This window comes from Catharus ustulatus, chromosome 4, assembly GCF_009819885.2.
Source record: "Catharus ustulatus isolate bCatUst1 chromosome 4, bCatUst1.pri.v2, whole genome shotgun sequence".
NCBI classification, from domain to species: domain Eukaryota; kingdom Metazoa; phylum Chordata; class Aves; order Passeriformes; family Turdidae; genus Catharus; species Catharus ustulatus.
Genome location: NC_046224.1, coordinates 50,035,595 through 50,063,349, shown reverse-complemented (window position 1 = coordinate 50,063,349; position 27,755 = coordinate 50,035,595). Strand labels below are relative to the sequence as shown.

The following is a 27,755-nucleotide window of genomic DNA, read 5'->3' as shown; positions in this document are numbered from 1 at the left end:
GATTGTTCAAATGCTAGTGGCAATCCCTCAGGTGGTTCTGAGATGATGATGATGATGACTTTTTCATTCATGTTTCATTTCCTTGCCCTTTTAAACTATCTATGGGTAATACTCAGATGCAGATAAAACATTTAATTGCACACAACCTAGTATCTGCTGTTATTTTTTTATCTGATCATTAGGATAGCAAAGTTTAGGCTTTATTGATTTCAGAAACTTTATTTAGCATGGCCAGAAGTGGTAACTGTCACGGTGTTTCACTTTATTCTCTGGACTAGTTACTAAATCAGTTCACCATTAGGCATTTATGTGAACCCAATTAGATCTTAATACTTTAACAGGACCTGTATGGACTGTGAGAAATCCAGAAGAGTGAATTCTCTTGCAAAACAAATCAATAATCTCATTCACCCGCAGCTTCTGCATTCGTAGATATGGACATGTACTTTTAACCTGTGATCAAATGCAGTTGTGTAAATCATAATTGCAACCAACACTAGAAGTTCAATTAAGATGTCTTATTTGCTTGTTCCCATCTACCACCTCTAAAATGTTTATTTCAGTTGATGCTCTGAACTTTACCAAAGGACTCACAATCTGGTAGTCTAACCAGGAAACTCCAATAAAAAACCCTTAAATACATATTTCTGTCTTCCAGAATTGACAGCAGGAATAACACAAGATCTGCAGCTGATAAATTTATCATGTCACAAGATGGATAAGAACACCAGGAATAACCAAAACATCTCCATACCTGAAATATATTTATACTGTCAGCAGGTGTGCTGCACAACATATCCCTTGTTTTGGATCTCTGATTTTTTAGCTACATTTTGGTCTATTCCTGTTTATTTTCCATGGGCACTTCAGTGTGGGATTGCAAGATAGGCAGGGATGATCTGCACCCAAGTCCAGGATCCAAGATGAAGTCAGGACACTTTGGATGCTGATCCACATACTGTGAAGTACTCGCAGTCATGAAACAAGAAATTTGAGTCAAGCTAAAAATAACATTTTTATTCATTGCAGTGATGTTTTTACATTATTTTAATTCAGTCTGAGAAGCACAGGCTTATTGTCAGCCTGTGATAAAGTAAAAAAAGAAGGTTTATTTTTGGATATGGAACATAATGTACAAAGCAGAACATAATCTATTATGTAGAGCATTTCTGTACCAGGAGTTGTTGTTGTTTCTAAAAATCACCTGGAGCTTAAACATGGATCTGGGCAACAAAACATTGATTCAAAATTAGTTTGAAGCTGTCTTGCAACTCTAGCCGTTCTGAATGTACAACAAAACAAACAAAATCCTAACACCGAAAAAAACCAACCACGCTTGATTTGACACTAATTATCTTCACTTTGTGCTCTAAAAAAGACAGCTCTGCAGCAGCTCAGAGCAGAGCCCTGGCTAAATGCAGTTCGGAGTGTGCCAGTTTTGTGTCCTTTCGCATATTTTACTGCGCTCCCGAGCTCAGCGCGGCCCTGCTTTGAAGACGTAGCACGGTTCTCGTTCTTCAGCCGGTAATGACGGTCCTTGGCTGCTGAGCACCCAAGGCGCTTGGACTGTGCTGGGCTCCATTCCTCGGAGCGAGGAGTGCGGCAAGGAGCCTGCAGCCCGCAAGGCCGACACTGACCGCACGGCCTGCACGGCACAGCCCCGCCGGGCAGGGCAGGGCAGGGCAGGGCAGGGCAGGGCAGGGCAGGGCCGGAGCGTGAGGCGGCCCCGGCGGGCGGGGAGCGCCCGGGGCGGGGCGGGAGGAGCGGCCCGGTGCCCGCTGCCCGCTGCCGGCGGAAGCCCCGCCGCGCCGCCGCGGAAGTGACGCCGCGCTCCGCCTCCCCGCTCCCTCCCCCTCCCGGCGGCGGCTCGGGAGCCGGGCGCGGCTGGCGGCGGCCCCGGCTAGGACCATGGCGGACGGCGTGGACCACATCGACATCTACGCCGACGTGGGCGAGGAGTTCAACCAGGTACGCGAGGCCTGCGGGCGCGGCCTCTCCGCTCCGCTCTCCTCCTCGCCGGCCTTCGTAGCCGCGCCGCCTGCCGGGCCCTCAGCGCGGCGGCCGCGCCGCCGCCATTGTTCGGGCGCTCCCGCCGCCGCTGAGCGCGGGGTGCGCGGGGCCGGGGCGGGCGCGGCCTCACGCCCGGGCCGCGGGTGCCGGGGTGGGCCCGGCCGGGCGGAGAGCGCGCCCGGCGCTGAGAGGAGGCTGCTGCCGGCGGGCTGGACGCGCCGGGGCGGGCGCCTTCCGTCCTTCCCTCGCTTTTTCGCTTCTTGCCAGCTTTCCTCCCTCTCTGCCTTTCCTTGTCTGGGGCCGCTCCGGAGGGCTCTCCCGCGCCGGCTCGGCGGACGGGAGCCTCCCGGATGCGGCGGGGAGAGCGGCCCCTTGCCCTTCCCGCCGGCGGCGGAGGGGAAGCGCTGCCATTGTTCGCAGATGAATCAAAAAGCCGCCGAGCGGTGGCTGTTGCTCGGCCGCGCTTCGCGGGGGAGGCGGAACTAGCGCGGCTTTATTCTGTAGCATTGGAGAAAGTGTCCAGCTTTCTTTCTTTTTTTTTTTTTTTTTTCTTTTTTTCATTATTATCTTCCGTTTTATAAAGTGGCGAAAGCCTTTTTTAGAGGACGAGTTCGTATTTTGTTGAGGAAATGCGGATGAAATAAATAAATTCTCTGGATTATAAATAGTCTACTTTCCTAGTTCTTTTTTTTTTTTTAATTCTTTTTTTGCCTTTCGTCTTTACCAAATAGCCGTGTGCCAACTTTCCTACCGAAACGCGATGTTTGTATCAGTTTTGCACGCCATCTGTCCTGTTAGTGAGTCCTGCGCTGTTCCAGGTTGAGTTGCCCCAGATTGCTTTGTTCCTGCCCTAGAGCATAAATAACCGGGAACAACTGCACTTTCACGCACTTACGGGGCCCAGCTGTATGCCAGCTTGTCCTGCAGAGAGCTGGGAAATAGGTAACGGCTTTGGAATTCACAGGTAGTTTGGAACTTTCTCAGAAGACTATTTCTTCAGCTATCGATTAATACAGTAATTCTAATTATTAATAAACTCGTGAAGGTGTATTATGAAAGAATGCCATACTAGAAGGAGACGGTGAAAAGCTGATTGGTTCTTAGTTTGTCTGCATAGGAAGGTTTCTCCCCTACAGTTCAAGACCCACTGTATGAATTTAAACAGGAGTGAGCCCTATGACAGACACTATTCTGCAGAAGAGTACATTTTTTGAGATTCTATGACAGCTTGAATTTGGTTTAATTAATTCTAGATAAAACTGATAACAAATCAAAATTTTCAGGGGAAAAAAACCTTTGCTTGTATCTGGTGGTGTTTGTGTAAATTCATGTGTGCAGAAGCCCTTCTAGTAGAATAGTTGTGTGCTGTAATTATAGTATGAGGAGAGAGTGCCAGAACAAAAGTGATGGGGATGATCTGTTTTGCTCACACGGTCCTGGTCTGCGCAGGTTGTCGTTACTGTTGATGTTCTCTATAGCCGTGGTGGTACGAATGAAGAGAGTCTTGTGATAATTTAGTTTAGCTTAATCCAGCAGGCAGGGAACCCTTTTGCTTTTTGCACTGTATTCACCACAGTTGCTTCCCTGTTGGATTTGCATTTTTGCAGTCTGTTGCTTTAGTTCATAAATCTTGCACAATATAGGACAGAAAGGTGAGAAGAGGCTAGTGCCCTTTTTCCATCAACTTGAATTTGGGGGTTTTGTTTTTTTTAGGGGGGTTTCTGCTGTGTTATGTCTGTCACACACCCCCAAAAAGTTGCTGTTTGTTCTTATCCAAATTTAATTTCTGTGACTTTGAAGTAATATTGTTGAATTGAGCAAGGCTTGAGATAATATGAAAGTTTTATTGTGAGAGATTGATGCCTCTGCACTTTCCCATTTCCTTCTGTCATATATGAAAGAAGGTGAGTTGTATTAGTTACTACCTCTTAATTCTGACATCGAGAAAAGTTGTCTAGAAACTTTTTTTCATGAATTGCTATTCCTGATTTGAAGCTGACAGCTTAAATGGATAAGATGGAACATAGTTCTGTAGATGTGTAAAGATGGCCATTAAGAAAATGCTTTAGGGAGAAAGTGGTTTGCATTATTAATTTGTTTACGTAGAGGGCATTTTACAGAACACCATATTTGTAAAATAAATTGTCTTTATCTGTTAAATGGACTTGCTTTTTGATTTTGTTGTTCTATGTTAATGTCACTTACTATTTTTTTTTAATTTGACAATAGAAACCCTTTCCACTGGTTTTGGCAGTAACAGGGACTGAAAAATATACTGTGAAGCTTGCTGTTCTTCTGGGTGCAGCACATGACTGTATTTATACCCAAGCTGAGACAAAACTTTTGCGTACATCTGGAGTTAGCCCTCCATTTAGGACTTAGTTCTTTTGTCTTGTTCTGCACATCAAGGTACTCATCCTTGAGGCTATTCTGGGATTTTTTAATGCCTTTTTTCCAAGTAGGAGGTGGGTAGGGGTGTTCTGCTTGATTAGTGCTAAATGAACCATAGGTTATAAAGGTGAAATAAAGACCACAGAGCCAGGGGTTTACAAGCTGGCTAACATGGATGACAGCTGTAAACTGTCTTGAATTGTATTTAGTGTTGGTTGCTGACTAACTTGATATCAGATCTTTTGGGTGAAAATGCATCTTTCCTATTCCATCTGAAGCTCATCATCTGTCAGTGTTGCCTCTTACTCTTTTATTAACTTATTGTTCATCATAATAATATTTTTTGTCCTTGAGCTAACAGCTTCAGTCAATTTGTCTCGGAACAATTACATTTTTGTTTAAATTGTGGTTTCTTTTTTTTCTCTTTTTCTTGGAGAACTTGGTTGCATAATTTTTCTTTTTCTTTTTTTTTTTTTTTTTTTTTTTTTTATGCTGGCTTCTCCATCCAGCAGTCTTTTCTATTCATTTAGTCTCATTTTAAGATGATGGCCTCATAAATGTAGTACTTCCTGCATGCATTGCTTGTGCCCTGTTAGAAATAGGCATTGCATGGAATACTTTACCTTGAGCATCTCCCTACATGTCACACATCTTGCTTTTCAAGAGAGGGAGATCTGTGATGCTTGTTAGAACTGTTACCTGTGTACAAATAGCTGAGGGTGGCATTCTCTCAAGGGCAGAAGACCCTCAGTAAGGTTGTGGTGCTTTAGCAAATATTAGGGTGTGGTTTTATACACAAAACCCTAGAATATTGCTGTGTGGTAACAGAGATAATAAGGAGCTTGTGGAGAAGGCCAGTTTGGGTCAGTCTGCCAGTTTGGCCAAGTAAACTGGGTTGCATTTTTATGGTCATGAAGATTTGACCATGCATTTTCAAGTTCCCTGATGCTCTGATCAGCTTTGCATTTTTCAAGCTTTCAGGGGTTTTTTTCCACATGTGCTCATGCATGTAGTTAAACAGTAAAAACTTCTATTTTACATGTATATACATATAACAGTCTTTCTGATCAGAAAGAGAATGCAAAAGAATTTAAGGATGTCATATTTTAATGCTGTGGAAAAGGTGCTTGCTTTGGTTATACTCTCAATGAGTAAACTTGGATAGTTGCATTGTGGATATGTCTAAACATGCCTGTAGTGTTCTATTTTGATATTTAAATGCTAACAAATTAGGGATGAAAGACTTTTCACTTTTTATATTGTAACTGGAGAATAAAATTGATTTAGATGGAATAAACAGTTAAGAGGCTAATTATCTGAAAACTACAGTATCTTAGGAATGTGTTAGTTACTGTCTTCAGATCTGTAACACAAAGGAATTTTTTGTGTGTGTGTGATAAATAATAAAAGCTAGCATTTAGTGGCCAGTTGAAGCTAGTTATTAAAAACAGCCTTTATATTGGAAAGACAGGTGTCTTATCATGGGAGGGGATGGACACATTGTGGTATAATAAATTTCTACTCACTAGGGCTGTCCTGGTCAGAAAAAGCATAAGCTGGCAGACCTGCATGTGTTATAAAATATGTCCACAATATGTGATGGCATATGCATTTCATCAGTTCTGCTGAAAGGGAAGACAACTTCTATGTATTGGTAAATATCAAACTCCAGAAAAACTTCAGACCTTCTTGTGTGGCACCTCTTCACTTTGTTTTAATGTGAACAGTGATGCTATGTATGTTTAGTTTGTATTTTTGACTACTTGTGAATTTTTAGTTATTCTTTGTAACTGTGTAATTACTCTGTAATTTTTAGTTACAAGGGATCGGGTTGCCTAAATTTCAGTACTGTGCTGGTTGTAGGGCCAAGAGCATTTGGGCCTGTAGAGTAAACATGAATCCCGTAGTCTAACAAACTTGTCCACTTCTACCATAGGCAGTTTGCTATCTTAGAAGTATCAAAGGCTACCTTTTTTGTTAGTGTTCCAGTTCATATGTTCAGACAGTTAATTAAGACCAGAAAGATATTTATGTCTTTAACTTGTTGTTCTTCAGGACCTAGAAATTTATTTTTTTAAGTAGGATGCTAACATGTGTTTTGAATTTTTGACCACAAATATTGTAACTAGAGTGAAAAAACAGTAAGAGTGAAGATGGATAGTTTAGTTTTTCGTGTTTGTTTTTTTTCCCCTAGAAGCAGCAGTAAATATCTTTCATGAAATGTTATTACCTCACTGATTTTTTAAATTTGTTTTGGAGGTGTAAGTTAGTGTTTAACTCTAAAATTAGACTAAGCTCTGCAGAAAGAACAAGTCTAACAGATGTATGGACTGCTTAAAGAAATTTTTCTTAACAACAACAAAAGCTGTTTCCAAACCGCACATGTAAAGGAAGTAAGTGGTTCTTTGCAGCTCAGAAAAGTATGACCTCTAAGTTCCAAAGAAGAAATAATATGTTAAATTTGACCCTTCTGGACATGAAATTCCTTGTGTTCATGGCTTTCATATGGGAATGTTTCACCCAATTTCGTCTGTGAGTGCAGAATGTGAAACTTCAGTCCTGATTTTATGATCAAGTATTTCAGACTGTGGTCTAGTTAAAACATAGACTTTGGAAATGCATTGCTGTCTGATTTGGTTTTAGAGGGGGCCAGAACAGCAGTGCTCACTTTGTTTTTTAGCATGTTTATCTGCCAGGTTGTGAGTTACAGTAACTGAGAAGAAATAATTTCTCTTCATGCTTGATGTCCCTCTTGTAACTAAGGAAGTTAGAAGGGGTCAAAACTGGTTTCTGATACAGGCAGAGTATTTGTTTAAATAGCTGAGACTAGAGAAGGAACATTTCCTGTATTTTTTTCCTCTTCTGCATCTGGGAAGGAAGGGTGTGTTTAGGTAAGTTTCCACAGAGCACGTATGAAGGAGAAAGGGTTGCTGGATCTTGTGCAACATCCACCAGGACACCTCTCTTCTGTCTACACTTGGAGTTGCTGGTTCAGATCATTCGTAATCATCTAAGCACACACACCTTGCTGGCAGATTGGTAACTGAATCAATTCCATGCTGGAGGCAAAACCAGCAAGATGTGAAAAGAAGTTCTAGTGAACAGCATCGGGTTTTCTCTTGTGTCTTTATTTATTTAGAATAAGAAACTGATGCTTTTTGGGGCTGTCCTGCCTTCCCCCCCCCTCATTACATGCAGGCTCTGCTGCCTTAATAATTCTTTCTCTCCACTGATCCAGACCTGAAAACCTGTGTGATACAAATTATCTGTTTGAGAGGAGGAGTTTCTTGTCGTTAGGGCAGTGCAGCAGAGCTGTGGACTGCAGCCTACTCTGGTGTTTTGGCTGTGCTGACCTCAGAGAAAAGGTTAGTGTACATATATCTGCTCTAAGTTTGGTGATTGTGTTTGCATCTGTCTACCAACACTCAATTCTACTTCCCTGAAGTCATCGTATACATATATCATTCATATACACAGATTAGCAGAGGACTTCCTTAATTCCTTTTGACATCAACCTTAATCTGCCTGTAAGATGTCATGTTTAGGCCTGTCTCAGGCAGTTCTGTGAACCTGATTTCATTAACTATGGTGACAGGAGGAATCAAACTGAGAACTGGATAGACTAGGTGAAATATGAAACCCTTAATTTAAGCTTACCTTTGGAGAGAGATTTTTCTATTGAAGTTTATTGGAATAATGCAGTTTACTGAGGATTAAATGTACTTGCCAAAATGCCAAAATTCAGTTTACCAGTTTGTTGGGTTTTTAAAAAATTAATGTTATTTGTTTTAGTTATACTTTCCTTGTATGAGCAGTAGTTGATAATATTTTTATATTTTCAAGACAGTGGATCTTTTGGTCATGGTTACGGATATCTTAGGTTTACAGCAAATGTTGCCAACTTTGTGTTTTGTGTAGTGTTTTGTGGAGTCCAGCTGGGTTCTCTCTAGCTGCTGTATATGCTACCTTGAACTATTCTGTCTAGGATGCTTCTCTGAATTTCTGGATATAAATGGATAGTGAATACTGAAATATCTGTGTTACCAAAACCTGGCGAGGCAGTTTCTGTTCTGGAGCAGGGTATGAGAGTGCAGTGAACTGGAGGAGGTTGGCTCAGAGGGGCAATTGCTGCTTGCAGATGGACTGGGCATTTGGTGAGCATCAGTGGTTATGCAACACTTGACTTGCTTATGCATCTTTCATTTCTTTTCGGTGTCTTCTTTTTCATCATCACCATTATTATTTTTATATTTTGCTATATTATTAAACTGTTCTAGTCTCAACCCACAGGTTTTACCTTTTCACTGATTCTCTTACCCTGTACAGGGTTTGGGGGTGGAGTGAGCAAATGCCTGTATGGTGCTTAGTTACTAGCTGGAGTGAAACCACATAGCCCTTTTTTTAAACTCCTTTCTTCAGTGTGTGCTCCCTGTTGTGCTGTTTATCACCTATGGGAACTGGTCTAAAGTTACTGTGTTATGTTTTAACATAAGCAGTCTGGTCTAGTGGAAGATATTCCTGGCCACAGCAGGGGCATTGGAACTAGATGAACTTCAAGGTTTCTTCTAAGCCAAGGCATTCAATAATCCTGTGAACACTTGCATGTGATACGACAGAATTGCTGGTTGTGAAAGTAATCTGTTACTTGTACTCAGCTCTGCCATCATCTTTGTACTTTTTGAGTGATCTGTTGGAAACTATTAATGATTACACCTTTTACCTTTCATCCTCTGAGAATTAACCTGTGAAGGAGGCATGATCCCACATCTTCCCCTTCTCTGCCAGGCTAATAATAGTAGCTCTTGAAAATTTTGAGTTGAAACAAGCATGGCCCTATTGCCAGGAGCCATGATTGTGTGCCAGATCTTGTTTAGAGTAAGACAACTACTTGCAGCTACTCAAACCCTGTGACAGGCACTGTGGCTACTCAGACCGTAGTGGCAGGTGCTGCAGGTGCTTATTCCCTTGTGATAGGTGATACAGCTGAACCACAGCACCAACCCCTGCCAGTATCAGTCACCCCTGTTCACCAGAAGAAATGGACACAAGAGAGCTTGTTTAGTAAAGGAGAACAAAGTAGGGCCATCACAAGAACAGGAGGAAGAGGCGGAACAAGAGGAACTCTTGTTTGGGAGCTCAATCCCTATCCCTGAGAGAGCTGTGGGATTTGCAAAAGGTTTCAGCCATCAGCGAGGTGAGCAGGTGATCACCAGACTGCTCAGATGCTGGGTAACAGGGCTAGGAGCCTGGAATTAGAGGGTAGGGAAACCAAGCAGCTGGTTTCTTCTTCTAAGGAAGGGGGCATTGACGAGGCAATTGGCAAGGGACCACAAGTCCTAAGCCTCTGGGAGGTGACTCCTATGGAGTGTGAATGAAAGACATTCCTTCAAGGAAGATGTTCCGTGTCAGCCAGGTCCACTTGGGTACCAGTACCTTTGTTATGACCCAAACAGTGCCTAGTCACCCACAGACCCTGAAGAATTCCAGTGCATGTGACCCTTGTGGCAGAAACTTGTCCAGAGCATGCCATTTTCATATGCTGGGTTTGCAGGAGTGTATGGATCCTGTGGCCTGGCACGTCAGGCCCACAGGAGTGGAAGGCTCTAGTGCACAGATGACCCCAGTGCCATCCAGCTCTGCAGGAGCAGAACCTATTTCTATTTCTGGAGAAAGACAGGGGGAACCCAACAGCTGACTGAACTGGAGGCTGAAATGAGCCTGACTGGAAACGTGTGGCAAAAGCACCTGCCTGTGTCTGGCCTGGAGGTTCTGTGCATCCCTGGCATAGACTGTTTTGGGAGAGGGTGTTTCAGGGACCCAAAAGGGTACTTGTGGGTGTTCAGTACCATTGCCTTAGAGGTGCAGGAAGTTAAGCAGCTGCCTGCCTTGCCTGTTCTCTCAGAGGACCCTTCTGTTGGGATTGCTGAAGGTCAGAGAACAGGTGCTGGTCGCTACTACAGCATTGCAATGGCTGCAGCATTGCAGCAACTGAGACTCCATGATTCCTATTCACAAGCTGATTTATCAGCTGGAGAGTCAAGCAGTGATCAGCCTGACCATATGGCCAGTGTGAAAGTATAATAGAGAGTGGGGACGAACAGTGAATTGTGGTGGCCTGAATGAAGTCACACTGTGGCTGAATGCTGCTGTACTGGACATGCTGGAATTCCCGATATGAGCTGCAGTCAAAAACTGCTAAGTGGTTTGCCACAATTGACATTGCTAATGCCTTTCAATACCTTTGTTAGGCCACAATTTGCTTTCACTTAAAGGAACGTCCAGTAGACCTGGAATGCAGTGCCCCAAGCGTGGAACCGTAGCACTACCAATTCTATGGATTGATCCAGACTCCATTGGAACAGGCTGAAGCTCTGGAACACTTGCAATACATTGATGATATCGTCATGTAGGGCCATACAGCAGCAGAAGTTTTTTGAGAAAGTGAAGAAAATAGTCCAATTTATTCCAAAAGCTGATATTACCATAAAACATAGTAAAGTTTGCATGGGAGATTGAACTTTTAGGAGTAAAATGGCAGCATGGATGTTGTCAGATACCAATGAATGTGATCAACAAAACAGCAGCAATGTTTCCAACAGCTAGTAAGAAACAAACACAAGCTTTCTTAGGTGTTGTGGGTTTTTGGAGAATGCACATATTCCAGATTGCAGTCTAATTGTATGCCCTCTTTATCAAAGGAACTGGAAGAAGAATGATTTCAAATGAGGCCTTGAGCAACAACAAGCTTTTGAACAAATTAAATGGGACATAGTTCGTGCAACAGCCCCCAGGGCAGGGCAGAATGTAAAAATGTGCAAATGGCCCTGCCTGCAGTATCTGGCAGAAAGCACGAGGGGAGACTCCAGTCCATCTCCAGTTGTCTCTTTTGGAACTGGGCATACAGAGTATCTGAGGCCTCCTGTATGCCAGCTGAAAGAAATACCAGTCTAATCAAGGGACTTGAGACTTGAGCTGCTTTGGAAAGGGTTGGTGCTGAAGCACAGCTCTTCCAGCTCCCCACGACTGCCAGTGCTGGGCTGAATGTTCAAAGGGAGAATCTTCTCTATACATCATGCAGCTGGTGCTACGTGAAATGAGTGGGTTACAGTGACGATATAATGAGCTCAAATAGGAAATCCCAGTTGTTCAAGAATCTTGGAAATGATCACAGAAATTTTCTAGAAATTTTCTATTCTGAAGGTTTCTGACTATTCTGGACTGTTCTGAAAGATTTCAAAATGTCACCAGGGGAGGAGATAAAATGGGGCCCCTTCAGCACGTGGTACAATAAACTACCAGAAGATGAGATACAATATACCTAGTTTATTGATGGGTCCTGCTGTATTATAGGAAGGCATCAGATGGAAGAGCATCATGCCCAGTACATAAACTGGGGGGAGTTGGGTGGAAAGGCTGGTCACAGCTCAGGACTGGCAGCTTATTTTATTTCAGTTTTTAAACTGTTCTTATTCCACTGGTTTTACTTTTTTTCTGATTTTTCTCACCCATCCCATCGAGTGGTTATGGAGGGAGGAGTGAGCAACTGTGTGGTACTTAGTTGCAATTTGGGATTAAACCATCCCACTTCTGCATTCTAATGTATGCAGTTTTGGGAGTAGGGTTTGTGGATTTTTTGATTTCTGCTTATATTACAATGGGAAAAGTATTGGAATGGAAAACAGCGGCCAGAAATATTTTTTCCCACATAAATTTAGAATGTAATAGAAGTCATAAGAATTTTATGTGTTTTGGTATGGATGAAACTGGCACTTAGCTTTTCAGCAGGGATGTTGTGTAGGTGGTCGATCAGACTCACTGTGTCTGTGGAACATGGCAGTTATCACAACTTTTGCTTCAATAAGTTTTAACAGTAATATTAATTATAACCAAGATGTCTTTTTTATTTTAGGAGGCTGAGTATGGTGGGCATGATCAGATTGATTTATATGACGATGTAATTTCTCCATCTGCAAATAATGGAGATGCTCCAGAGGATCGTGATTACATGGATTCTCTTCCACCATCTGTTGGGGATGATGTAGGTAAAGGAGCTGCACCAAATGTTGTCTATACGTATACTGGAAAGAGAATTGCCTTGTACATTGGAAATCTCACTTGGGTAAGTATCTTACTGCTGTTTAGTTGTAGACAGAAATTTTAATTATGGATGTAATTAGTAAAATTTTTACTTTAAAATGTTTTATATGAAATACTATGAGTATCAAAACCAAGTTGTTATTGTTGGTTTGATTTTCTTTAATTTTTATTTGTGGTTGTGGGATCATTTTTCCTTTTACCTGAAATTCAGACAGCCTGTCTGGAGCTATCGTGATATCTTAAAAATCAAGAAAGTCTTCAGTAAATATAAACTTCAGAATTTCTGTCATAAGTGTTTTAAGTGTTATGAAAGGATATTTGTGCTACTGTGTTCTTAAAGGTTTTCAGAGAACTGAAAGAAGAGAACAAGTTTAAACTATTAAATACTTTATGCCTGTAAATACTTCAAGGTTACTAAACAACCCAAATTTTTAGTAAACTCTTGCTGAAGGTTTTAGTTTAAAAGGCAATTGCAGGTTCTCTGTGATTTTCTTGAAATTACTTTTCACATTTTTCCAGGGCCTTTTCCATGGGCAGTGACTCTTTCAGCATAACTGTTTTCAGGTATTTGTCTTGAGGCTTATTTCTCTGTCCAAGAAGAACAGGTTTATGATAAAATTCACTGAGCTGCAGTCACCTTTAGGACCTTTGCCTTTATTAGAATTAAAGCATTTTAAAATCAATTGCAGTTAAGCAAACAGTGAAGAACTGGTCAGTAGCTAAATTAAGTGGAGCTTTTATCTGTTTACATGAAATCAAGTTCTTCAGAGCCCACATATGCAAAATTATATTTTAAAGGTTAAATAAAAATAAGAGGTTTTAAAATTTCTGATAATTTCTTACTATAGGTGTTTTCTAATTAGTTATTACGGTATTTCAGGAGCTAATAGGTAAGTAAAGGACCTGACTGTTGACTTAAGTTGTCCTATTTTGAAGTACATGAATGGAATCATTAAAATGTACATGAATTAGCTGAACTAGTTGTTGAATTGTAAAATAAAAATGACTACTCCAAAAGTCAGAATATATTGACAGCCTGAATAAAGTATTCCTCTGGATCAATTTCACATACACTCAAAAATCCATGGAAAATTTTGTTGCACTTTGCCTGGTGTTTTAGATAAGCTCTCATAGTTGAATATTAAAAATATTTTTCAGTGGACAACAGATGAAGACTTAACTGAAGCAGTTCATTCACTTGGGGTAAATGACATTTTGGAGATAAAATTTTTCGAAAATCGTGCTAATGGCCAGTCTAAAGGGTAAGAACTTGTCATTTGTGTTTTCTATAGGTGGACTGAAGTTTGGGAGGGGAAGGAGTTCTCAAATTTCATAATTGTCAGTCTTTGAACTGCTCATCTTTGCTTATTGATCCAGAAATCATTTGGCATATAATTTCATACTAATGACTTAAATTTCAGGTATAAATTTTTGTGATGGTATTGCGTGTCTCATTATTTTGTGAGTTAAAGCTTTAAAACTATTCCTAGATTTTTAGTTGGTGTGGTGGTGATGCTTGTTTTTATTCAGTGTAAATGCTGTTCCACCAGTCTTCATTATTAAATGTTTCTTTACATCTTTATTTTCCATTAGCTGTTTAAAGTAAAGTAAGTTCTTGAGCCCATTTTTCACTGACAACCTGAATTTCACTGCATGAATGTGCCTTTCTGTCTCTTTGGCAGCAACAAGCACACAGTGTATGCTTAATAACCTGGTGATATGAATTCATTATGTAGTCTGTTGATACTCTACCAAAAAGCTGCCTTTGTTGTGATAAATTTTGATGCATCTTGTACTTGCTCTTTTGTTTCATTCTTTTATGGCTTAGGATTAGTTATTTTATCTGTTCTAGAAACTGGACTGAGACCTGTGGGACATTTTCTGTGTCTAGTTGTCAAGTATTCTTTTGCTTACAGTGTGTAATCTTTTTCATGAGGCATCAGGATGTCAGAAAATGAACGAATTGTGGTGTAACTTTTTTTTTGTTTCCTTTCAGGTTTGCCCTTGTGGGTGTGGGATCGGAAGCATCCTCCAAAAAGTTGATGGATTTATTGCCTAAAAGAGAATTGCATGGGCAGAATCCTGTTGTAACTCCGTGTAATAAACAGTTTCTGAGTCAATTTGAAATGCAGTCAAGGAAAAGTAAGCTTTTCTTAAGTACTGTCTTGGAAAAGCAGAAAAAGTAGAATGGCAGGTTTTTAGCACAGTGTCTTACAATCTCTACACAATTTAAAACAGCCATAAAATACTTAGAGTCCAGATGAATGAAGTTGTATCTTTGTGTAAAGAAATCACTTCATACACTGAAGAGCTGCTGCATTCTGAAGGAAGGTTGCAGCTTCGTGTAACTCTTGTCTTAACAGCTGGAGATGCTTTTTCAATTTCTTAAGGATGTAATTTAAAAAAAAAAAAAAAAGGCACCAATGCGTTTAGAAATTTAACATTTGTAGACAAACTGGACTAAATTCTAATGTGTGGATGGTCTGTATTTATGATAGCACCATAGCTTGTGTTTCCCAGTGTGACCTTGGGCTTCCTTGAAGGAAGGACTGACAGTCTCTCCAGATCCTCTTCCTTTAGTATTAGACATAGTCTTTTAGCAAAGAATCCTCCCCAATTGCACTGGGTTTGGTTGTGGGCAAAAAGTTGGTGCTCATAAGGTCATGCTTTAGCATTGCATAAAGCTTTAGACCAGGTGTTGGAATATTTCTAACCTATTTTGATCTATGTAATGACACTTCTGCTTTTCCATTGCAGCCACACAGTCTGGCCAGATGTCTGGGGAAGGTAAAGCTGGTCCCCCAGGAGGAAGCTCACGAGCAGCATTTCCACCTAGTAATAGAGGCCGGGGCCGTTTTCCAGGTGCCATTCCAGGTGGAGACAGATTCCCTGGACCGGCAGGGCCAGGAGGGCCACCACCACCTTTCCCAGGTAAAAGTTTGCATATATGGAGTTCCAATCTTACTTGTGTTTCAATGTGGCATACTTATTTGGGAAATGATAACGATCAAGGCAATTCAGTAATGAGCTGTAATTAGTGTTCACCGTTAGACTGTAGGATTTGACTGTTCCTTTGTTGATATTCAACAGGAAGTTGTACCTAGTAAATTTGGCAGGAAGATGAGGGTTTTTTTTCGTAGATACATTCTTGATAATGTGTCAATATACATATATAAGTATGAAAAAATTAAAATAGATCATGTTAGCAAGTAGATTTGGCTTTAGGGTAGTGTAGTTGAGGTTTTCTGATTTACTATATGTGCTGAGAATGCCTGTGTTGCAGAGTGTAAAGTAACTCATTTCCTTATTGTAACACAAGTTTGCTTGTGTTCAGAAATTCAGCTTTGATTCATGCTCACTGACAGGTCAGTTACTAGGCACTTAAAAACACCAGAAATTTGAAGATTAGGTTTTCATGTTTAGTTAGGTATCTGATGTAGAAGAAATATGTTAAACAATTAAGTTTCCACTGTAGTGAAGATCTTCTTTCAGCTGACATATTTTTTAGTAAATGTTATTCAGTAAGGGGTTGTCTACCAACAGTCCAAGGGACATAGTCAAATTGGAAAAAACAGTAATGTGACTCTAAAAGAAGGTTTGGATACTGCATTTACTTACATTACTTTCTCCAATACAGCTTCTCCCGTATTTTTAATATATTTTTTTTTCTTAAGCCCCATATTGCAGTAAAATGCATTATTTTCTAGCTTTTGTAATGTTCTTGTGGGTTTTGGAAATAGCAGCAGGTGATGAAGTGATTTCAGGAGTGGAGTTGTCAGTGTTCAAGATAATGTTGTTGTTTTTAGATATCTCTAGACATCTAGTATCAATTAGAGACAGATAAGTTAAAAATTTTTTGAGCTACTGGACCCAAAGCAGGAACATACATGTCTTGTGCATGTTTCACAGCATTCAGAGAGGGAGGGTGGGTGGGTTTCTTTTTTTGTCATTGTTTTTAAGAATAAAAAAAAGGAAGAATTTAAAAGAATTTTATTTCTTTGTATTTATTCACTCAATTTTGTTTGTTTTTTTGTTTTTTTTTAATTTTAGCTGGACAGACTCCCCCACGTCCACCCTTAGGTCCTCCTGGCCCACCAGGCCCACCAGGCCCTCCACCTCCTGGTCAGGTCCTCCCACCTCCATTAGCTGGACCTCCTAATCGTGGTGATCGTCCACCACCACCAGTTCTGTTTCCAGGACAGCCTTTTGGTCAGCCTCCACTTGGGCCACTTCCTCCAGGCCCTCCACCACCAGTTCCAGGCTATGGGCCACCACCAGGTCCACCACCACCTCAGCAGGGTCCACCTCCACCTCCGGGTCCGTTTCCCCCTCGTCCACCTGGCCCTCTTGGGCCGCCCCTGACTCTTGCTCCTCCTCCACATCTCCCTGGGCCACCGCCAGGTGCTCCACCACCAGCACCACATGTGAATCCTGCTTTCTTCCCCCCACCTGCCAATAGTGGCATACCCACTTCAGACAGCCGTGGCCCACCTCCGACAGATCCATATGGCCGACCTCCACCGTATGACAGAGGTGACTATGGGCCACCTGGAAGGTGAGTTCTTTTTGTCTAATGTGTTTGAGTAGCAGATTTTACTCCTCTTGTTGGAAGCATTTGATTTTTCCCTTTTTATGCAAATGCTAGGGAGAATTAGAAGTAGGGCCAGAAGGGATCCACCAATCTTGTAGCTTGCCTGTTTTAATTTCTCCAAGGGAATAAATCTGAGAAAGATGTTTGCAACAGGAGGAAAATCCTGAAATGCAACACCAGTAATCTCACTTCCCTTTTCATCTCTGAACTGTTTGTCTTCACTGTATTTGACAGTGTCATCATTCCATGTGTACTACATGTAAACTTATATATCACTTCTTATGCAGCAGCTTCTGGTTGTGCTTCTGTCTTAACTTGAAATTCTGACTTTTACCTGTATCATCATGCTTTGCAGGCTGCCTTTTAAGAATGCTCTGGAGTTTTCTTTTTCCTATATGTGCATATGTTGAGGTCATACCAAGATCATACCATTTTCATCTTTCAGCAGCATTGCTTGTCCCTTTTTTCTTCAGGATTTAATTAAAACTTGGTGTTTGTCTTATAAGCCAGGTGTGAATTTACTGCAAGACTTATACCTTCCTTTCCTATCAAGATGTTTCTGCTCATTTGGTGCAATCTTGCTGTGTTTGTAGCAGTGGCTTTTCCTGTGGTTAATCCTATCTGCGACAGAGTTCTTAAGTCCCTGACTTGACTTGCCAAGTTTTTCACATCTTGTTTGAAACATCTTTTTCATCAAGCATCTCTGTCTTGCTGCAGTTTCTTGATTTTTCACCATATTTGTATTTGTCAAAAATTTTGGCATAAATTGTAAGAGAGACGGTTTTACATAGTTAGATTTGAATTTTTCATAGTAATTTTACTACTAGCATGAGAAACACTTTTCTGGCTTAAAATGTTTCCTGCAAAGATGTTGTGCTTTGATTCTTTTTTTTACCACAAAGTTTAAAACCCCCCAAAGCATTTGTACGTGTGATGTTCATACCAAAAAAAAATATAGAAGTTCAAGAATTTGGCTTAATTGCCTGAAATATAAGACTATAAGGTGTTGGGTGTTTTTTGATGAACAAAATCAAGGTTGTCTGCAGTTTATAGAATGTCTGGGGAGGGAAGGAGTGGGAATAGGACAGTATAACTTACTGTCCAGTATTTTCATTATTAATGTTGAAGCTATCATCCATAACTATTTAAATTGTCATTAATTATATATCATAGGCGTTTCACTGGAAATAACATGTCCATAAGAGAAAAATTACATATTCCATTCTATGGGAGGCACACGAAAAATAATACTCAAAACTCAGGGAGGTATGAATTTTTAGACATTTCCTCTTATGCTAAACTGGCTATAGGATCTTGTTCCACTTCTTGCAATTAAGAGGATAGCATTGCTTATTATTCTGCATTTTCTTTCTACCAGAAGAACTAACACTGTTCTAGAAATATCAAGCAGTGGGCCAGTTTGACAGTCTCAGCATTTATCTCTTAACACATTTCTCCAAATTTTCTATGTTACACAGAGACTGGCTAATAGGACACTGCAAAACCTTTGGGAAAATTAGGTTTACTTCTGTTACTTTGCAAACCCTGTATAGGTAGCTGATAATTAAAGTGTAATGAGTATGAAGATTCTGCTTTATCTCCTTACTGTGACTAGTAGGGAGATTAAATTGGAGTACCTTGAACTTGACCAGAAATTTAAAAAAAAAAAAATTGCTGTAAAATGCTGACATATCATCCAGAAAATTGGGTGTTTTAAAGATGATAACTCTATTTGTTTTTCAAAAGTTGCAGCATTCTGGTCTTAGTTAAGATCTGGGAAACAGGATCATATAGTTCTGATTCCAGTACTGTTATGAAAATTTTCTCTAATTTTGCTCAAAGCTGCATTGCCTATGTACATGTATTTCCACATCCATTCAGTTGGGAATATCTACTTGCGTATCTTGAAGGATTTTACGAAAATTGTAAATATTTGTCAAGCACAATATTAAGTGCTGCTGAATGTTTGAAATAGATGGGATGAACAAAAAAAAGTCTATTTATACAGCAATGTCTTAATTGGGTGTTTTTGGGTTTTTTGTTTCGTTGGTTTGTTGGGGTTTTTTGGGGTTATTTTTAAGCTTTCAGGATTTTATACTATAACAATGGTCCTTAACAAAAACCAAAACCAAACCCAGATCCTGCTTTCTTTTCTGTTTGTCACTGCTTAAAGTTGCAAACTTGGATTGTTGAAATTGCAATGATAGCTTCTGAAGTTCTCCTTAACTTTTTAAATACTAGTTTTATTGCTTGCAGAGAAATGGATGCTGCAAGGACACCTCTAAGTGAAGCAGAGTTTGAAGAAATCATGAACAGAAATAGGGCGATCTCAAGCAGTGCCATTTCAAGAGCTGTATCAGATGCCAGTGCTGGTTAGTAAAAGTCAATTAATGTGTTTGGTATTCTACTTGACTGAAAAGAGTTTATAGGGTTTTTTCCTTTAAACTAGGAATCTGAAAGGCCTGAAGCCACATTTTTCTGATAGGATGCTGAATTTAGGTATAGCTTATGTCTGATTTTGTACTGTGCTTCAGTTAGTTTCTAGGAAAACCTTCTAAGAAAGCAATACCTTATCAGTATTTTAATATTTGGTGCTACAGTAAATTATCTAGATGGCTGTTTAAGTGAAGATACTCAAAATGGTACTATTGCTACAGATAAAAATCTATATTTTAATTTGCATAATTTTCTGATCCTAATCTTACATCGTTTTCAGGGGACTATGGAAGTGCTATAGAGACCTTGGTAACTGCAATTTCCTTAATCAAACAGTCCAAAGTATCTGCGGATGATCGCTGCAAAGTACTTATTAGCTCTCTTCAGGACTGCCTTCATGGAATTGAGTCCAAGTCTTATGGTTCTGGATCCAGGTAAAACTTTCCTCTTCCATCTGCTCTTACTTAAAAAAGAGAATGTGTAGTGCAAGACTAGTTTACGGAGAAGAAACTAAGGCGTATAAGAAATTAGTGATTTGCTGAACTGCACTGGAAATACATGAAGGAACCAAAGAAGGCTTTTTTGAACCTAAGAAAACTACCTTTTAATTAACCCTCTTTTCAAAATTGATCTGACTAATTTAACACTTAGTTTTATTTAGTGGTTTTGGCCCATAATTTCCATATGCAGATTAGTAACCATGTTGTAGCGATCACTTGAGATGAGGTGCATTTCCCCCGCTGATTTCAGTTATCCTCCATTCTCAGTAGGTACTTCGACTTTTCCTTGTATTAGAAAGTGGGTGCCCCTTACTATCTGTAACTGAGTTGTTTGTACCGGGTATCTTTAGTGTTATATACAAAAATATACCTCCATCACAATAAACAGATCTTTCCCTCGTATCTGCTTTTGGTGAAACTCATATTCATAAGCAGAGTACAAAACTGACGTGGGGATGACAAGTATTTTGAAGAAAAAGTTAATGAAGTAATTTCTTTTAGAAGACGTGAGCGATCCAGAGAGAGGGACCACAGTAGGTCACGAGAAAAAAGTAGGCGCCACAAATCACGTAGTAGAGATCGTCACGATGACTATTACCGGGAAAGAAGCCGTGAGAGAGAGAGGCATCGTGATCGTGACAGAGATCGTGACAGAGAACGAGACAGAGAGAGAGAATATCGTCACCGTTAAAGGTGAGCATTTCTTTCATGGTCTTGAGCTTTCCTGACTTACTGAAGTAACCACCCTAGGTTTGAGATTATTTATACCATTCATGTCTGTGGGTAAATGATCTTGCAGTATGTACTGAATTGCTTTCTTCTTGCAGCACCTGACATGAACGTAGGTAAGTAACAACAGGTAATTAACTGGTCTTGGGAGGGAGCAAGTATTTGTGCAATTATCGTCTACATTCTGCATGCCATTTCTTTGATTTTGACTGATAATAGTGTTCCCAGTTTTTATGAAATGTGATTTAACTACTTCTTAAAAAGGCAATAAGTCAGACTGTTCTCCTTGTAATCTTAAAAGCTTACATGAATTTTATAGTTTTATTTCTTAATTGTATTTAAAAATACTGATCTTGTATTTTAAAATATACTTCTGTAAGGACTGAAGCATTTAGCCCTTCATAGATTGTATGTGGATTATTTCAATGTCCATACAGTTATTGTCCTTGCACGGGTATGGTGGTGATTTTGTGGGTTTTGGTATTTGTGGGTTTTGTTATTTTGTTTTGTGTTGTTTTTGGTTGTTTTTTTTTCCTGGTGAATTTTAGTCAAACTCAGGAAGTACAACCAGATTTTGCTCTTTATTTTATGAAATGTGACTTGTCAGTATCTTCTGCCTTCTAGCTAAATCCAGGTATTAACCTTAAGTAAAATTTATTATCAGTTGTGGCCCACCACCCTAATTTTTCAGTCTGTCCCCCTTCTGGTAGTAAAGTCATTTTCTGAAGATTAGCAAATGAATGTATGCCACAAGAATCGACTATTTTCTGGTTGTTCACAAACTAATGTGTTTTTTATACCATGGATCTGAAGTCTTGTATGCATCGGATGTCTAGACAGCTAGAGTAGCATGCTAAACAATGATTTGGTTCAATGTACTGCTTTGAAATACATGGAAATGTTTACATTATGCAATGTACCATTTTGAGGGTTGGGAATTAAAGCCACCCATGACTCCTTATATTTGACAATTGGAAAAAAAAACCCATCCTACCTAATAGTGACTCTCTAGTGGTCTTTTCCCTTTTTGAAAGAACTTCCACTACATCTAGGCTGAAATTGAAGCTTGTAGATGTGCCTGTCTGTCCAGCTTCCATTTCTCACATTTAACCTCAGATTTAGTTTCCAGATATGCATGTGTTTTTTATTAGTGGAAGTTCATTTGTAGATGTTACAGAGCAAAACTTACAAAAGTCAGATAAATGCAGTGTAATCCTAAGAGAAAATACAGTTCTGTATGTGTTAAATGTCAGTTTTTCAGTGAGGCTTTTTGTGTCACTGACACTCCTCTGGGAGAGAACCCAGAGGATATGATATGAAATTATGATAGTACATATTCTAGTATGTTGAGAATTAAGTGGGATGTTGTGTCAGGTTCATATATCAGCAGGAGACACAAAAAGAAATAACTGACCTAGAGAAGGGAAGTCAAAGGCTTAAATAGGAAGGTGAAACATGGCAGCTGAAATAAAGTTAGCAGTATATTTGTTAATTTTTTTACCATCAAAAATGGATTGGTAGAAATATTTCTGGAATTCAGTAAAAACATAAACTCTGGTTCTTAATTGTAAAATAAGAGAACGTAAAAATATATAACAAAAGTAAATGTAATTTCTTTTCTTGAATTGGGTTTTTTACTTTTTATGATAACTATATATTTTTGGTATTTGCAAATAGTTGTTACTAATAGAGATAACTATTGAACTGAGTAATGGATGCATTTCCAGAGTGTTTTCCTTCTGATGTAGATAAGCAAACCATACTAAAAATTGGTAATAGCCTGGAATGAAAGATTTTTTTTTAACCTTTGGCATAGTTTACTAATCTAGCTTTAATTTTTGTGTATTTAGTGTTGTGCAAGTAGATACAGATTTACTGTGCCAAGTTACAGATTTCCTTCTCTCTTACCCCAAGAATATATATCAGACAGCATTAGGCTGCATTTTATAATTTCTGAAGCACTATTTACACTGAGATTTTAGTCTCAGTTCATGTGGGATTTATATTTGCAAGATCCTTCAGCTTTGTTGTGTGCTGCGACTTCTCTTTTCTTTCAAAAGGGTGTCTTGGTAAGATTCCCTTGTGCGAAGACAATAGGTCCTAAGAACTTGATTTAAATGGCAAATTTAGTATATTACATGTAAATGAAAGCATTTGGTATTTTTTTTAAGTTGTAAACATTTTGTCTTGTTGCTGTCTTAATGAAGAAGAGCTTTATTGTAGTTTTGTTTTTATATATTTATACACACACACATATAAAAGAAATAGTTATCTCCTGGTTTGTATGTTTCATTTTCACAAAGATGTATGTTGCCATACATTTTGTTTCATTTTTTACATTGAATAATATTCATAAACTGATTTAACACTCAGTCATTTAATAAATATCAACAGTTCTAAAATGAGTTATTCCCCATATTACTGTGTTTTGCCAGAAAACATGAAGTTGCCTCTGTGCCTGCACCTTATGAATGGCACCTATATTTCTCCTTATTGTGTACCTATAGTCATGACTGTGATACTGTACTGGCATTTTTTCCAAAGTGTTACACGTCTAGTTCAGAAGGATTCTAAGGGTCCATTGTGAAAACTTTTGTAAACAGTGAAATTTGGTTTGTACTGTATTATACTTATAGAGATGGGTTAAAATGGAATAACTTACAAAATATGTTTATAACAGTAAAACTTTCAAGTTTAGTTGTACCATATCAGGTGTTTACACTTCTGTTTGTACACTTCATGATTTAAAATTAAATTGTTGCAATATTTTTGTGCCTTCACTTGAGTAAGACTTCATGTGCATTGGCAATCCATTCTTCTGAATTACTATAAACTGAATGCTTCCTTGGAACATCTTGCCTTTGCTCATAACAATGGATTTAAGACAAGTGTCTAACCTGCATTAGTTAAAAAAACTCAGAACCCAATAGAATGACATCTAGAAGAATTAATTAATTACAAAATTAATGTGTACAAACAGAATAGTAATTTAACTTCATCAACATGAGTCCTGACTTTTAGGCAGAATTTTTTTTAACTGATAATCAGTAATGTATTTTTAGCTGATACATTGTCCCAATCTTAATCGGTCTGAATTTCTATAACTACTGAATGTTAAGTTTTTCATTTTATGTTTTTGTTACTGGGTTGATGGATTATTTCCTATTTAAACTGGATTTGGATTGAATTGCAAAGACAAAACCACAGCATTGTAACAGGTGATATGTATGTAGACTTTGTACTCCATATTTCATGTTTATTCTCTGATTTTTCTGCTCTCAAACCACTGTAAGCAAAAAAATTTGAAGTCTGAGGCTCATATGCTTCTTCAAAACTGCTCTCAGATCACTCTGAAATTACTTTCAGTTTTTGAGTGATTCAAGAAGTAAGGTGGTTGGAATTTTTCGTGTCAGTAGGAGGGGAAATGGTACTGATGGCTTATATAGTACTCATTATATTATTGCATCTCTAAGTTGGAATGGTCCTGTAAGTGTGCTAATAATCACTTAAACATCAAGTGAAGTATGAATTTAGCCTTTTAAGAAACCTTGTAATGAATTGGCAAATGCCTGTTTTTAGTAGGGTATTTTAATAATAAGCTTCTTGTTAATACTAAGTGAATTGTGGTAACATTATTCAAGACCTCGGTATATATATCCTAGAATTATATCAGGTCTTAGCCTTAAACTATTATGAATATTGTTTACCTATTTTTTTTTAACTGTATGTTTTCTGTGGGGCTGGCACTATTCTTCTGTATGTAGATTCACCAGAGCTTTGTGCATCTGATTCAGTATTTGAAATCCAGCATAGCATGCTGGAGGCAAGCAGTGCCACTGGTCTATGTGCTTCTTAGTCTGTTTTACCATTACTCTGGTGTTTTGCAGAAACATAGAATTTGTCTGTTAATGTTCAGTGATGAATCTGATTTTCTTGAGGGTGAAACAAGGATTTAAAAAGTGAACGGAATATCTTATGCTACTTATTTTCAAATGTGTAACTTCTATTACTTTTTTCCCATGAATATGTTGCTGTAATTTTATTGACTTCTGAGGTGTCTTTAGACACACTTATATTTTTTTGTTCCTCATATCCTGGGCTTTTCTATTTGTGAATTCATTAGTTTTTGCAAATTTGATTTGTGTGAAAAGTTCTCCAGGAAGCTTTTAAGTATATGAAATGCAGAAGTGAAATTGTTGGTTTGATGCAATTGTTCTTCAAAGAATGAAAAAAGTCACTTTTTACTTTTGCTCATTGTGGTTTGAGAACTAAGATTTATTTTTACCAAAAAAAAAAAAGACACATGAGAAATCTTCATTTTATGTTTTCCTCTGGCAGCTCGATCTACCTTTTTGTCTCTTCCTCATATATGAATGTGAAATTAGTTGCAATGATACATATCTTTTTAATTTGTAAACTAAAGATTGAATTTTCTGAATGGACCTCTCTGTTCATTAGTTAGTTTTTGTCAATAGACAGGCTGGGATAATAGAAGAAAGATACCTGACAATGAAATTAGTTTAGGAGGATTTTCCCCATGTAAAATTATTTATAGAGTCATGAAATTGTTGTGTTGATCTTAAATTATACACTAAGACTGAGCAAAGACAGCAGGTAAGTACACTTGTAATAGGAGGGGGGAACAGGGCAGCAAATGTGAGACTGTTCTACTGCTGATAAAATACTCTGTACGTGTATGGTGAACAGAACAGAACCACATGTGTATCTCCACTTACATGCTGAAAGACAAATAGAAAATCAAGCTTGAAATTCCTTCTTTCTCACTATGTTGTAGCTAAAGCATCAGAATATTTGGGGTATTTTGTGATGTTCTGGAATGTAGGTTAAATTAAAAAGAAATTTTTGGCTTTTAAGCTGATACATTCTGGGATTTTTGGTGCTTCTAGGATATAACAACAAATGTATATTGTGCATTTTACTGAAATGTGAACATGTGAGATTGAAATTCAATCTCTGAAAACAAACTGCTATAATAAAACTTGATGGGTATATGTATATACAGCTTTAAAATTGCTGTAGAATTTTCAAAATTTTAAAGACTGTTTAAAGCTTTTATGTGAATATTTGGATAATTGGAATTAAAGGGAAAAAATTAGAGCTGCTATTGCAAGATGCTTTTGATAAATATAAATAAGAAATCTATTGGGCTTTTGTTGTAAGAGTGTGTTTTTGTGGGTAAAAAAATGCTCAAGTTGCATCTTGCATAAATACAGAAACATTTGATCACTCAAGTTCTGGATTTCATTTATGAAATGAAACCCCTAACTTTTAAACCACAAAGTTTCTATTCAATACCCAAGTCTGAAATTTGGATAGATTTGGTAAATTTTGGTAGAAATGCTGAGAAACTGATTGCTACCTGGTGTTAAATTGTACAAATCTAACACATGCTTGGGACAGATAGCTTGTGTGAGCTTAAGGCAGATGGAAAGATGCCAAGAAATACTGACTAGCGATTTTTTTTTTAAGATTTTTGTTGCTTCAATATTCTACTTGCTTGTAGAATACTGAAAAGGGCTGAGCACTTAGGTATAATCCATACAGATTTTTTTCTTTTCGGAACCACAAGGGTTTACAGTTTAACCAAGATATAATGACAAAATACTTGGAACCAAAATGTACACCACTTTGGATTTTAGTTGGTCATGTTTTTAAAAATGAAGACTCAGTGTGGTGCTGATTATCTTAAGAGCCCTTAAAGTCTTAAAAGCATTAACCCTAAATTCACTTTATTGTGCACTCTTTAGGGTTCCTGTAGTTTTATAAGTACCTTTACAAATACAGCAAATTATTCCCAGGAACTGAAGCTTTTTTATGGTAGAATTATAAATCGTATATAGGGCGCTTTGGATCTGTTAACTGTTGCCATAGACATAATAAGGATCCATAATTCTGGCTGCAGCAATTGTATGATGAGAGTAGCAAATTCTGATGTGCAGTCTCACAGCTGTCAGGTACTGACTTCCTCCACTAGAAAGATGAGATTCTCTCCTGTCTGTTTGTCCTAACTTAGCTCACAACTCCAAACATATTTTTCTTGTGGAGGTTTGCTACTGATTAACTTCAAAAGTACATAACTCCTATGGAAACATTGGTCTCTGGGGAAAGAACTTCCCCAAAAGTAGTTACTTGTTGGTGCATTCAGGACCTGGGAACAAAATCTGTGAATAAGAGAAGAAATTTCACTCACTGATTTGAATTAGTTTATGTGCATACTGTAGTGTATAGGGTCTACTTGGTTATACTTTGGATTTTTTTTTCAAGTTATTTTTAACAATCACTTTTAGGAAATGAAGAAGAAAAATTGCATATTTAGTTTTCTCAGCTTTGAAATTACTGTACTAGTAGAAGAATATTTGACAGCTGTGTACTGTTGCACGTTCATGAAATTGCTTCTCTAAATGTCTTGGTTTTCAAATGAATAATTTGATGTGTTGGGTTTTTAAAAGAATTTGATTGAAACTATTTTGAAATTATTGAATGTTGAAATTGTGAATTATTAATGAAATTAAGATAGCTAATTGTTTTGTAATGGAATTCAACTGAAATCCAGTGTATGGAATTATACCATCCGAAGTATTTTGTGAACTCTTACAGTAATTAACTATGAATTGTGTGGTTCCCTGATTTGCCAAAATAGATAAGTGTAGGAAGTAGGGCTTGGGGTTTTTTCAAGGGCAAGTAGGTGAGGAAACCTGCAAATCTACATTGTGTTAATTGAAAAGTGGGTTGTTGGGCATAACTGCAAGTATGTATTTTTAGATGTGAACCCCATTCAGCTCGCCACTAGTCTTTTGAGGTACTGGTGTCAGATTCTGTGTGCTTTTAAATGTTACTAAGCTGTGAGCCATCCACTTCATTATACAATCAATTACTTAAATGTCAAACCAGCTTAAAACTTATGTAAGTGGGCAGGTAAAAATGTAAAAATCTAATCGTGGTTAAATTACTTTAAATTCTCTTTCAATTATTCTTGCAGA

At 38.5% G+C, this 27,755-nt stretch overlaps 1 protein-coding gene across 5 annotated transcripts in view; it reads left to right on the top strand.

Moving 5' to 3' along the window:
- Positions 1-1,842: 1,842 nt before the first annotated feature.
- CPSF6 (cleavage and polyadenylation specific factor 6) overlaps positions 1,843-27,755 on the top strand; it is a 31,531-nt gene continuing 5,618 nt past the window's right edge. The window contains exons 1-11 of one of the 5 annotated variants that reach the window (XM_033057576.2): positions 1,851-1,968; positions 12,311-12,520; positions 13,657-13,760; positions 14,495-14,640; positions 15,256-15,429; positions 16,549-17,053; positions 18,263-18,355; positions 19,346-19,461; positions 19,806-19,959; positions 20,527-20,718; positions 20,853-20,870. In XM_033057576.2, coding sequence (XP_032913467.1) covers positions 1,909-1,968; positions 12,311-12,520; positions 13,657-13,760; positions 14,495-14,640; positions 15,256-15,429; positions 16,549-17,053; positions 18,263-18,355; positions 19,346-19,461; positions 19,806-19,959; positions 20,527-20,716 — 1,752 coding nt within the window. In that variant the 5' untranslated portion in view covers positions 1,851-1,908 and the 3' untranslated portion in view covers positions 20,717-20,718; positions 20,853-20,870. Of the gene's footprint in view, positions 1,969-12,310; positions 12,521-13,656; positions 13,761-14,494; positions 14,641-15,255; positions 15,430-16,548; positions 17,054-18,262; positions 18,356-19,345; positions 19,462-19,805; positions 19,960-20,526; positions 20,719-20,852; positions 20,871-27,755 lie in introns of all 5 variants that reach the window. The other 4 variants (XM_033057575.1, XM_033057577.2, XM_033057579.2 and 1 more) reach the window with 4 other exon arrangements.